The sequence below is a fragment of the Mustelus asterias genome, chromosome 1, assembly GCF_964213995.1.
Source record: "Mustelus asterias chromosome 1, sMusAst1.hap1.1, whole genome shotgun sequence".
NCBI classification, from domain to species: Eukaryota; Metazoa; Chordata; class Chondrichthyes; order Carcharhiniformes; family Triakidae; genus Mustelus; species Mustelus asterias.
The window spans coordinates 90,426,359-90,439,386 of NC_135801.1; the positions used below are offsets into that span (position 1 = coordinate 90,426,359).

The 13,028-nt window shown below is 42.4% G+C and overlaps 1 protein-coding gene across 1 annotated transcript in view; it reads left to right on the forward strand.

Annotated features, from left to right (window-relative positions):
* The window catches only part of lap3 (leucine aminopeptidase 3), a 39,510-nt gene extending 30,772 nt beyond the window's left edge, over window positions 1-8,738 (forward strand). Inside the window, exon 13 of the mRNA XM_078215281.1 lies at window positions 8,279-8,738. Coding sequence (XP_078071407.1) covers window positions 8,279-8,474 — 196 coding nt within the window. The 3' untranslated portion in view covers window positions 8,475-8,738. The remainder of the gene's footprint in view (window positions 1-8,278) is intronic.
* Window positions 8,739-13,028: the final 4,290 nt, after the last annotated feature.

Sequence of the window (13,028 nt, forward strand, 5' to 3'; positions counted from 1 at the left end):
AAGCAAAGAGGGTTTTGCTGGCTTGGACATGTGCACATGCCTGCATCCCCAAGTTTGTACTATACCTGAAGGGCATCCAAAGCTCTAGCTCAAGGATGCTGTCAAAAGAAATGTGAAAGTTCTCAACATCATTCATGACAAGTGTGCACCTCAAAATGACAATCAACACAAATAGCAATATCAGTTGTGGACAGGAGTTTGCCACCACAGCAACTTGTGTTTTAAGAAGCTACAAAGCAGACACCAGCCCTACAAACAATGAATCCTCCTGCACTCAAGGCAAGAATTAGCTTCATGTGCAACACTTACGGTAGATAGTACCTTTCCAGAATTGGCTTGCCACCGTGTTTCAAAGGGTAGCTTCAGGTGTCTTTGTGTTTTCTTTGTCTTCCCCTGAAAAATGGGCCATTTGAGGGTGCAAAAACAAGACTTGGTATAGTGTTCAGGATATTGAAGTTGAGTTAGAAGAGTTTTGCCTGAATGATTGTGAATCTGGCTTCAAGAAGGACATGAATGTTTACCCCAATGATCCTCTCATTGAATACAGATGATCAGGTGAAGATAGTGAAGGGATTTCTCCCTTGCTTCTAACTTAAATAGTACTTTTTACTTGATTGCTAAACTAAAGGGAAAAAACAGACTTTAGATAGAAATTAACCCTAATTATGCTAACCATGCCACTAACTATGCATCATCGTGCCATCAGCAAACTTGCAAATTAGTGCTCTCTTATCTAACTCATTTGTTCTCAAACTTTTTCATTCACCGACTATTTTGGTGAGACATAGGATCGTGTAGTCCTACCCTGCACCTCTTCATTTGCCACCACAAGAAAACTCAGCATGATAAATGGGAAGAATTGTGTTGCTTTTGATTAGACATCAATAAGGTGATGGTTCCCAGTTATAAAGTTTCAGTCTCATGTTGGACTTCTTGTTCAGGATGTTACGTTTTTTCAGTGCCATAAGTGCTGAAAATCCGATCCCTGAAAGGCTGTTCACTGCCAATTGCCATCAACAGGTGCATTCTCCATGGCAACACCTCTACCAGTCAGAGTCCACTTGCCAACCAATCAGCGCACTCTTCTCATACAGTATGAACTTGTTGCCTTCCTTGGATTTGTATTCTTGCAAAATGTCCTGATGAGTGCAAGATGGAAAGCTTTGACAAAAAAGTTCTATACGACCAAACATCTCTTCACCTCAGCAAACGGGGTCAAGGAGCATCCCAAGGCTTTTTATGCATATATTGGAAGCAAGAGGATAGCAAGAGAAAGAGTAGGTCCACTCGAGAACAATGGAAGGAAGTTATGCGTGGAACCACAGGAAGTGGGTGAAATCATAGAAACCCTACAGTGCAGAAACAGGCCATTCAGCCCATCAAGTCTGCACCGACCACAATCCCACCCAGGCCCTACTCCCATATCCCTACACATTTACCCGCTAATCCCTCTAACCTACGCATCCCAGGACACTAAGGGGCAATTTTAGCATGGCCAATCAACCTAACCCGCACATCTTTGGACTGTGGGAGGAAACCGGAGCACCCGGAGGAAACCCACGCAGACACGAGGAGAATGTGCAAACTCCACACAGACAGTGACCCAAGCCGGGAATCGAACCCAAGTCCCTGGAGCTGTGAAGCAGCAATGCTAACCACTGTGCTATCTTATCCTTAATGAGTACTTTGTATCAGTATTCAACAAGGAAAAGGACATGATGGATGTTGAAGTCAGGGATAGATGTGTGAACACTCTTGAGAACGCCAATGTATCAAAGGAGGGAGAGTTGAGTATCCTAAATTACATCAAGGTGGACAAGTCCCCGGGACCAGATGGGATCTATCCTAGGTTACTGCGGGAGGCATGGGGAGAAATAGCTGGGGTCTTAATAGATATCTTCACATCCTCTTTGACCACAGGCAAGGTTCCAAAGGACTGGAGAACAGCCAATGTTCCCTTGTTTAAGAAAGGAAGCAGGGATAATCCAGCAAATTATAGGCCGATGAACCTGACATCAGTGGTGGGGAAGCTTTTGGAGAAAATACTGAGCGACAGGATATATGCACATCTAGAGGAAGATGGACTAGTTAGTGACAAGCCGCATAGTTTGGTATTGGGAAGGTCATGTCTGACCAACTTGATTGAGTTTTTTGAAGCGGTGACAAAGAAAATTGATGAGGGAAGAGCTGTGGATGTAGCTTATATGGACTTTAGTCAGGCGTTTGGCAAGGTCCCACATGGCAGACTGGTACAAAAACTAAAATCACATGGAATTCAGGGTGGGCTGGCGAGATGGACACAGAACGAGTTTGGTTATAGAAGACAGAAAGTAGCGCTGGAAGGGTGTTTTTCAGAACGGAGATCTGTAGCTGATGGTGTTCTGCAGGAATCAGTGCTGGGACCTCTGTTTGTAGTATATATAAATGATCTGGAGGAAAATGTGGGTGTTCTAATTATCATAGAATCCTACAGTGCAGAAGGAGGCCATTTGGCCATTGAGTCTGCACTAACCACAATCCCACCCAGGTCCTATCTCCATAACCACATGCATTTACTCTGGCTAGCCCCCCTGACGCTAAGGGGCAATTTAGTATGGCCAATCCACCTAACCTGCACATCTTTGGAATGTGGGAGGAAACAGGAAGAGACCCACGCAGACACGAGGAGAATGTGCAAACTCCATACAGACAGTGACCCAAGCCGGGATTACTAAGTTTGCGGATGACTCGAAGATTGGCGGAGTTGCGGATGACTCGAAGATTGGCGGAGTTGCTGATGGTGCCGAGGATTGTCAGAGAATACAACAGGATATAGACAGTTTGGAGACTTGGGCACAGAAATGGCACATGGAGTTTAATCCAGACAAATGCGAGGTGAGGCATTTTGGAGGATCAAATTTAGATATGAATTGTACTGTAAATGGCAGGACTCTTAGGAACATTAACATACAGAGGGATCTGGGCGTGCAGGTCCATAGTTCCCTAAAAGTGGCAACACAGATGGCCAAGCTGATTAAGAAGGCATATGGCATGCTTGCCTTCATCAGCCGGGGCAGTGAGTACGGGAATTGGGAAATCATGTTGCAGTTATATAAAACCTTGGTTAGGCTCCATTTGGAGTATTGCTTGCAGTTCTAGTCACCACATTATCAGAAGAACATGGAAGCTTTGGAGAGGGTGCAAAGAAGATTCACCAGGGTGTTGCCTGGTCTCGAGGGTGTTGGCTATGAGGAGAATAAACTAAGATTGTTTTCACTGGAAAGACGGAGGCAGAGGGGAGACCTGAGGTTACAAAATTATGAGAGGCATAGGCTTTTTCCAAGGGTGGAAATGTCAATTACAAGGGGGCACTGGTTCAAGGTGAGAGGGCGAAAGTTTAAGGGAGATGTGCGGGGGATGTTTTTCATGCAGAGTGGTGGGTGCCTGAAACGTGCTGCCAGAGGATGTGGTGGAAATAAGCACATTAGCAAAATTTAAGAGGCATCTGGATGCGTACATGAAAAGGGAGGAAATAGAGGGCTACAAACCAAATAAGGGCAGAAGGTTTTTTTTTTAGTTAGGGCATTATGATCGGCACAGACCTGGAGGGCTAAAGGGCCTATTCCTGTGCTGTACTTTTCTTTGTTCTAAGATGTCTAAGCTTTTCTCCCTCTCATTTCTTCTCAGGACGCTAGCGCCCTGTCATATTAGGCTAAAGTTGCCTTTAGCAACATGAATAGGCTAAAATTACTTCATTATTTGTCCATAATCATGCCTTGGGTTAACACCTAAGTCCTTACTGCTGTTTCCTATATTTTCCCTTTCTGCAGACAAGTCGATGTTTGTTGACATTAACCACTTTGTGCGTTTTCACACTTTTGCAATTTATATTAATACCATTGCTTTTAACATTGAAGGAAAAAAACATATTTTCCAGCATTTGCTTGGCCAAAGGCCACAGTTCCTTCTTAAGCAATACGTTAATAGGTGGAGATAGATCTTGTCACGTTTGTGTATTATAACACTTAGCTAAGCTTTATCAGTCTGCCTTGCATCAATTATACATTGATAGAAGAGTAAATTATAAAGCAACAATTCATGTCTGAATTGAACTTTGTCCCTTATACAACCCAAGCTAGAAAATATGATGTCTAACAGTCTAGTTTCACTTCCTGCTCTGCTTTCTTGAGTATGAATAATCTTATAGCTCCTTCCTGGCATTTGCCAAGTGACCTTTCTGCTTGATATTGATCTTATAATTTTAACTAAAATAATTATTGCAAATTTATTGATTAAATCAAGTGTTCAGAAATACACTGTATCCTACCTACATCCTTGTTATCTATCTTCTGCCACCTAACCAATCTCCTAACAGATCAATAATTTGTCTTCAATTCCTTGTTTTAATTTTAGTTAATGGTCCTTTATGTGGCATCTTATCAAATGCTATTTTCCCTTGTCTACTACTTCAGTTATTTGCTTTAAAAAAAATCAATTCAGCTTCATAGTCGTGACATGGGCCTGAACTTCTGTGGAATGAAGATCAGAGTTGGACTATCGCTCCATTCCTACTTTCTTACCAGAAATTAATTTTGATCTTATCTTGCCTGACCATCCAACACTGAGATCCGTGCAGAGCAGCACGCTCCTGAGGCCTTCATTTGAATGATGCAGAGTCAGATTTAAGAAAGTTCCATCGCCCTTTTGCCACACTAGTTTAAAGGTATTTGACAGGCCAGGGAGATGGTAAATGTGTATGGTAAGAAGGTAGGATTTTGCAGGTGCGGGGGTGTCGGGTCAGGTTGGGCTTTGCAGGGTGGAGTTGGTCTGGGCCTTTGGCTGGGGATGGAGAAATTGGGCCAAGCCTCGGTGTTTGGGTGGGATGTCGGCTGGGGAATTGGGCCGTACCTTAGAGAGGAGGGCAGAGTTGGGCAGGGCTGGGCTTTGTTGAGGGTGGTGAGTGGGTGAGAGCCGGGTCTGGCTGGGATGGGGAGGGTAAAAATTTGGTCTTGGGGCTGGATCCTGTGATGGGACGGTTGCTCGTGGGAGGATGGAGTGTTCCATTGTGGGGGACAGGGTGGAGGGTGGTGCTAGTCAGGAGTGGGTGAGAGGGTCTCCTGGGGGGTGTGCATCTGTACAATGGTTTCTTGGAAGTTGGTAGAGGTTTTAATACTTCTAACTTTTTCTGCGTAACTATCAGTATAACAGTCAGAACTATTTCTGACTGTGTTATATTGATTTAAATTACATTTTTAAATGGTTCCCAGTGCAGTGCAATTGCCCTTGGGAAGTTTGCATTTCCCAGGCAATTGGCGTGCAATTCTTACCTGGGAATATCCTGGAGGGTGGATTGGGTGAAGTGGAGGCTCAAATTTTTCTAAGCGTTCTTAACTCTAATAAATTATAGATTCCAATAACTTCCACAACTTATATTAGACTAACATCTATAATTTCCAATTTCTCTGTGCCCGTTTCTTTCGTACCTTAAATAATTGAGCTGCAATTGCTTGTTTTATAATGTTGCTGTATGAAGTTGCATCCCTGCACTGTTGAAATTTAGACACCTTCCTTTCTGTCATAGAACCTCATATTGAAATTCCATTCTTCCTCGCCGTTCAGGTTTTTGAAAACCAAACCTTGGTACTTCCTAACTAATTTTTGATTTATCTTGTTTTATTTTACTAAGTTTTCCTCAAACTAATCTCTTAAACTATGGGCTTGACCCCATATTTCATTTTTGCCATTATTTGCTCACCAATCCAAACTCTTATGCAACCAATTAGTTTTATTTCTGATAAAAAAATGTGAAGTAGAAACATATCCTTCACGGTTCACCTCAGGTACAGCTGCTTACAGAGTTTTAGCGGGCTTGTCAGCAGTGTCTTTCAGTTCTCTGACATCTATTTTAACTTGGCACTCTCTATCGGAAATCTGTGGTCTCCATGAGCAGGGCAAGCAGCAGGGAGGCTGCACAATCAATCAAATGATAAGCAGGCAGTAAAAATACATAAAATATAAGTTACATTTAAATTGTTGCAAGAATCAAAATAAATGTTTTGACTCACATGGCATTCATTAAGAGACATAAAAATGAAGAATAATAAAGCACCCTAAATGTACTTTTAATTTTGAAAGAAATCAGCAACATTATTTTTCTACTGAGGAAATCAGACATTTGTAAATTATCTTTACAGGGCCAAAGAGCTTTGCCAAATAGATTTTACAAGGCTTACCTTTTTCATCAGTTTTCAGAGTGAGATGAGGGGTAATTAGCCTGAATTCATGCCTTTACAGTGAATTCTGTGAAGATTCCATCAGTGGAGATGGTAACAGCGTATCCTGTGGAGAAGACAGCTATAATGACGGCAACTTCCAAATTTCTACGTTTAACTGCGTGTGTATGGATGTTCGAGTTTGCAGTTGGTTTTACACAGTAATAATGGCAAGCACTGACAGCCTCACTGTTATTCAGGCAGCAAAATCTGAGCTGTGTTTTGGAATGTCACAGAGGTCAAATAGCATTTTTAAAATAATTAATGTTTCAGCTGGAGTCTTCACTGCATTTTTTAAATTTAGGACATAAATCCATGTTCTGTAGTCTTATACTGAATTTCGAGTTAAACTGAGCAAATTCAGATCCTTTAGATGTTTCCTATTTTGTGTGAACTTACACACTGGTTGAATGGCCTTATGTTAAACCATTAAAACTTTTCAGTACTTTTCTAGATAAACACTTTTAAAATTTAGAAACCTGAGTAGTACCACTGTTCTATGGTAAAATAACTGCAAAGTATTTTCTGTTTCAATTTGATACTGAAAGGTCTTAAGGATATGCTGCTTCTTTCCTGCCCAATCTCTCATTCTGCACCCTTCATAAACTGCAGATCATTCAGTACTCTGCTGCTCATTATCTGTCCTGCTCATCACTCCTGTCATTACTGACCTACATTGATTTTTGGTTCCACAGTGCCTCAAATTTAACATTCTTATTCTAATGTTTAAAACTATTCCTGGTTTCATTCCTTCCTATCTCCGACTGCATTTACCCCGACAAGGTCCCCAGAACTTGTATGTTCCCCCTTAGCCCCACTGTTGATAACTGTCTTTAGACATCGTGGAGGGGTATTCTGGAAGTTCTTTTGCCTCACTACTTCTCTCAATTCTTTCAATACCCTCTTAACACCCACCTCTTTGACCAAACTTTGAATTGCCTCTGTTGTTAATCACTTGGCACAGCATGCATCTTTATTTGATTATGCCTTAATGTATTCTACGTTAAAGACACTTGTATCAATATCGTATTGGAGATCTAAGTTAGAGATTACTTTTATGTAACTCACACTCTAGAGGCAGATCTTTATCTTATGACCATCCTGCTATATAGGAGGATGAGAATCAGGGCAGGCGTGCTTGGCGATTCTATGGAACTCTGTCTTTTCAGATTTTCAATTTATCCTTAATTAAGGCTTTAAACAGTTGTAAGCTCAAGTAATGTCTGCAAATCAGGGCCAAGTGGTACTTTCAGCACGGCAGCAACTCTGCTTTTAAAATCTTCATTTTACTAAAACTACTGCTTCATTTGACTCCCACTTCCACCCTTTCTTAAGGTGCTGCTGGAGATCCATGATCAACAGTCTTACTGGATTTCCTGCCATCTGATGTAGTGTGATTAGCATTTGCCACTTCCCTAATGAGGCCTGATCATGAAAAGTTATACCTCGGCTGATATTATTTAGTGAATGGAGTAGCCCTGTCCACTACCTGCCCGAAATATGCTCCATGGGTTGAAAACCCATCCCGTGATCTATAGCATAAGATGTCTTAAAAGTTGAAAGGGTTGAATGCAAGTCTATAACTAATCATTAAACTGTAAATGTTATTGTACCACAGTAGAAAAAATTGCAAAATGTGACTAACATTGAACCAATAGAAGACCATTTCACTCTCATTTGAAATGAAACAAAACTTTAAAAGCATTGTCAGTAAATGAAAGTGAAAATATAAAGGACAGCGCTTGTTACTTTTATCTGAATTGTTGCAATGATGACCCAATGGAACATTCGCCCAAGGAACCTGCCTAGCAGGGCTGAGTGACCCTTAGAAATTGCATTCCTGACTGCTGTGATTCACTTGAGGAGCAAGTGGGCATAAGAATTTATAGGGAAGCTAAATGGAGGAAAATGTAGTTGAAATTGAGATTTCTTTTTGCTTTAATTTTTTTGTGAACGTTTCAGTAAAGGGATTTACAAAATCAATGCTATCACTTAGTAATTTCACTCTGCTCTGAAATGTTCCGCAGGTCTGGTGGTGCATGTACAGCTGCAGCGTTCCTGCGAGAGTTTGTTCAAGTCCCTCATTGGGCTCACCTTGACATAGCTGGTGTAATGTCAAACAAAGATGAAGTTCCATACTTGCGAAAGGGAATGGCAGGAAGACCAACCAGGACATTAGTGGAATTTACAGCCTACCTGAGTCAAGAAAGGCAAAAATCTTGAATTATACTTTTTAAGATGCACTCACGTATTTTTGGTTTTCTATTTTTCCACCTCATCAATGGCATAACTCTGGTACCCACACAAACGTCCATTTTTTTGTATCTGTGATTAAGTTTACATTTGATTTTGCATGTACAAAGATACAACTTCAATCAAAAAAGGAGGCGAGATGTTATCTTACAAATTTTGTTAATGAACAATCTTATGACGGTTGACATTTGCTTATAAATGCATTAAATGGTGATTTTTATCTTCTGAAAACCATGACTGCGTAATTCATTATGCAACTGCTTATTTGCTGCTAAAAGGTTAAGGACCCCATGCACCCCAGTCATTCTTTCTTCCACCTCCTTCCGTCGGGAAAAAGATACAAAAGTCTGAGGTCACGTACCAACCGACTCAAGAACAGCTTCTTCCTTGCTGCCATCAGATTTTTGAATGGACTTCCCTCGCATTAAGTTAATCTTTCTCTATACCCTAGCTATGACTGTAACACTACATTCTCCTGTTTCCTTCTCTATGAACGGTATGCTTTGTGTAGCACGCAAGAAACAATACTTTTCACTGTTAATACATGTGACAAATCAGATCAAAAAGGGCATTCACTCTGCAGCAACACAAAAGCTGTGGTGTTCTCAGCTTTTTACAAATACTGAGATTGCAAAAACCTAGGAATTTTGAAGAATAATGATCATTGTTGAAAATCTTCCCTGTTGAAAGGAAAAGCTGCTACAAATCGAGCCTTCAATATGGCTAGCCACCAGTGATATTAAAAATGAAGTTGCGACTATACAATCCAAACCAATAAAGGAAAATAAATTGGACATAATGGTAATTTATGGTGATCACAGCTGTAATTACAAAACATTCAATATTGACAGTGCCGGGGTCAGGTAATTAATGGATGCAAAATCATTCCAGAATGTGGAGAATTGTTTTGATCCATCTTCAATAGAAGTACATGTACAAAGGAATAATTAGAAGCATAGAAATGTTTGGCACAGGAGGCGGCTAGTCAGCCCATTGTTTTTCGGCCAAATACAATGTGTTATCCAGCTTCATCCTACTGTCTCATTTGGTATGCAGCTTTGTAGTTTGCAGCACTTAAAGTGCATACCTTTACCACCATTTCTATAAATGAGTTCCAAATTTCTCATGAATTTCCCTTCTAGTCTTTTTACCAACTCATAGAATCCCGACAGTGCAGACGGAGGTCATTTGGCCCATCGAGCACGCACCAACGACAATCCCACCCATGCCTTATCCCTGTAATCATGATGTGGAGATGCCGGCGTTGGACTGGAATAAACACAGTAAGAAGTCTAACAACACCAGGTTAAAGTCCAACAGGTTTATTTGGTAGCAAAAGCCACTAGCTTTCAGAACAGGCTGTTCCTTCGTCAGGTGGGTGGGAGTTCTGATCACAAACAGGGCACGAAAACACAAACTCAATTTACATGAATAATGATTGGAATGTGAGTCCACAGCTAATCAAGTCTTAAAGGTACAGACAATGTGAGTGGAGGGAGCATTAAGCACAGGTTAAAGAGATGTGTATTGTCTCCAGTCAGGACAGCTAGTGAGATTTTGCACATCCAGGCAAGTTGTGGGGGTTATAGGTAGTGTGACATGAACCCAGTATCCCGGTTGAGGCCGTCCTTATGTGTGTGCGGAACCTGGCTATCAGTCTCTGCTCAGCAACTCTGCGCTGTCGTGTGTCGTGAAGGCTGCCTTGGAGAACGTTTACCTGGAGATCAGAGGCTGAATGCCTGTGACCGCTGAAGTGCTCCCCAATAGGAAGAGATTGTCGAGCGGTGTTCATTCATCCGTTGTCATAGCATCTGCATGGTTTCCCCAATATACCATGCCTCGGAACATCCTTTCCTGCAGTGTAACAGGTAGACAACGTTGGCCTAGTTGCAAGAGTATGTACCATGAACCTGGTGGATGGTGTTCTCACATGAGATGATGGCATCCGTATCGATGATCCGGCACGTCTTGCAGAGGTTGCTGTGGCAGGGTTGTGTGGTGCCATGGTCACTGTTCTCCTGAAGGCTGGGTAGTTTGCTGCGGACAATGGTCTGTTTGAGGTTGTGCGGTTGTTTGAAGGCAAGAAGTGGGGGTGTGGGGATGGCCTTGGCAAGATGTTCGTCTTCAGCAACAGACACCTCCAGACACTGAAAGAAGCCCTCATAAGAACAGAATATGGCGCTCGACTGATCGATCGACAGCGGCACGGTAGCACAGTGGTTAGCACTGCTGCTTCACAGCTCCAGGGTCCTGGGTTCGATTCCCGGCTCGGGTCACTGTCTGTGTGGAGTTTGCACATTCTCCTCGTGTTTGCGTGGGTTTCCTCCGGGTGCTCCGGTTTCCTCCCACAGTCCAAAGATGTGCGGGTTAGGTTGATTGGCCAGGTTAAAATTGCCCCTGAGATGCGTAGGATTAGCGGGTAAATATGTGGGGGTAGGGCCTGGGTGGGATTGTGGTCGGTGCAGACTCGATGGGCCGAATGGCCTCCTTCTGCACTGTAGGGTTTCTATGATTTCTATGATTTCATCAATGACATGTTGAAGGCTCCGGAGGAGATGACGTAGTTTCTCCGCTCCGGGGAAGTACTGGATGACGAAGGATACTCTGTCCACTGTGTCCCGTGTTTGTCTTCTGAGGATGTTGGTGTGGTTTTTCGCTGTGGCGCATCAGAACTGTCGATCGATCAGTCGAGCGCCATATTCTGTTCTTATGAGGGCTTCTTTCAGTGTCTGGAGGTGTCTGTTGCGATCCTCCTCATCCGAGCAGATCCTGTGTATACGGAGGGCTTGACCGTAGGGGATGGCTTCTTTAACGTTGTAGTAGGTAAAAAAATACCTCTGAGGCTGGTATGAGTCAAAATAGAGTAGGCTTTATTCTCACAAGCTTCCCTTGAAAGCGGAAGCCAAAGTTCTCCCTGAACACAGAAAAGTGGGGATATATATTCAGCATGGCTTCTATTACTGGTCACGAATTAACCCCAGACCAGTCACGACTCAGAAATACAATTTACAACTGCTGGTCACGAAGCAAGCTTCCAGACCAACTACAAAAAATACATTGATAGCTTCTTGACCATAAACCAGTGTATCTGGCATCCTCGGCTCACGAAGCGCAGGGCTTCTGTTTCCTGTGCTTCCTGCGGCGGTTCCCCTTTGAAGTTCCGACGCTCTTCCAGCTGCCCCAGCGGGAGTTCCTCTTCAAAAGGCTGATATCGCGCTCCACATCATGGAATCATTTGTCTTCCACAAACCACACACAAACTTGTAGGAAAGGTAAGACTTCACAAACACATTCACATTTACATTGACTATCTATTGTTATAAAAATAAAAGTTAACTGGTATTAATGTCAGAAGCAGTACAAACAAGAATAACTTTTATTCATGTCAAAAGCAGTATAAACCTGAGGGAAAGCAGTATAAACCTGAGGAGATTAGCCACAATGAAGGGTTATGCTTGTGATACATTCTAAGTACAAAGTTCAACCTTTTAGGTACAAAATACATTAACTCTTTCCCTTTATGTACAAAATACATTGAGTACAAAAACATTAACCCTTTCCCTTCAAACGTGTTTAGGGTGGAAGCTGGAAAAGTGGAGCATCGTGAGGTTATCCGTGGGCTTGCGGCAAGTACAGTGAGGTGCTCAGGTGACCGTCCTTAATGGAGATGCGTGTGTCCAAGAATGCAACCGATTCCACAGAGCAGTCCATGGTGAGTCTGATGGTGGGATGGAACTTGTTGATGTCATCATATAGTTGTTTCAGTGATTGTTCACCATGAGTCCAAAGGAAGAAAATGTATCTTTATGACTTGATTAGCTGTAAAGACTCACATTCCAATCATTATTCATGTAAATTGAGTTTGTGTCTTTGTGCCCTGTTTGTGATCAGAACTCCCACCCACCTGACGAAGGAACAGCCTGTTCCGAAAGCTAGTGGCTTTTGCTACCAAATAAACCTGTTGGACTTTAACCTGGTGTTGTTAGACTTCTTACTGTGTTTATCCCTGTAATCCCATGTATTTACCCTGCAAATCTCTCTGACACTAAGGGGCAATTTAGCCAACCAACCTAACCTGCACATCTTGGATTGTAGGAGGAAACCAGATCACCCGGAGAAAGCCCTCAGCCACAGGGAGAATGTGCAAACTCCACACACAGTCACCCAAAGTCAGAATTGAACCAGGATCCCTAGCTCTGGGGCAGCAGTACTAACCACTGTGCCACCCTACTGCCCAATTATTTTAAACTTGTGCTGACTGTTTATTGGCTTTTCTGCCAAAGGAAATAGGTCTTTTCTATCCACTCCATTCTAGACCCCTCATTCTGTATACCTCAATTAAATCTCCCTTCAGCCACCCCTGTTTGAAAGAAAACAATCCCAGCTTACGTGATCTTTTTCTCATAACTAAAGTTTTCCATTCCTGACAACATCCTTGTAAATCTCCTCTGTACCATTTCCATTACATTGTTTCTCAAATCATTGACACCTCATTCTAGTGTTTAATTTCCCCATTTTCCCCAT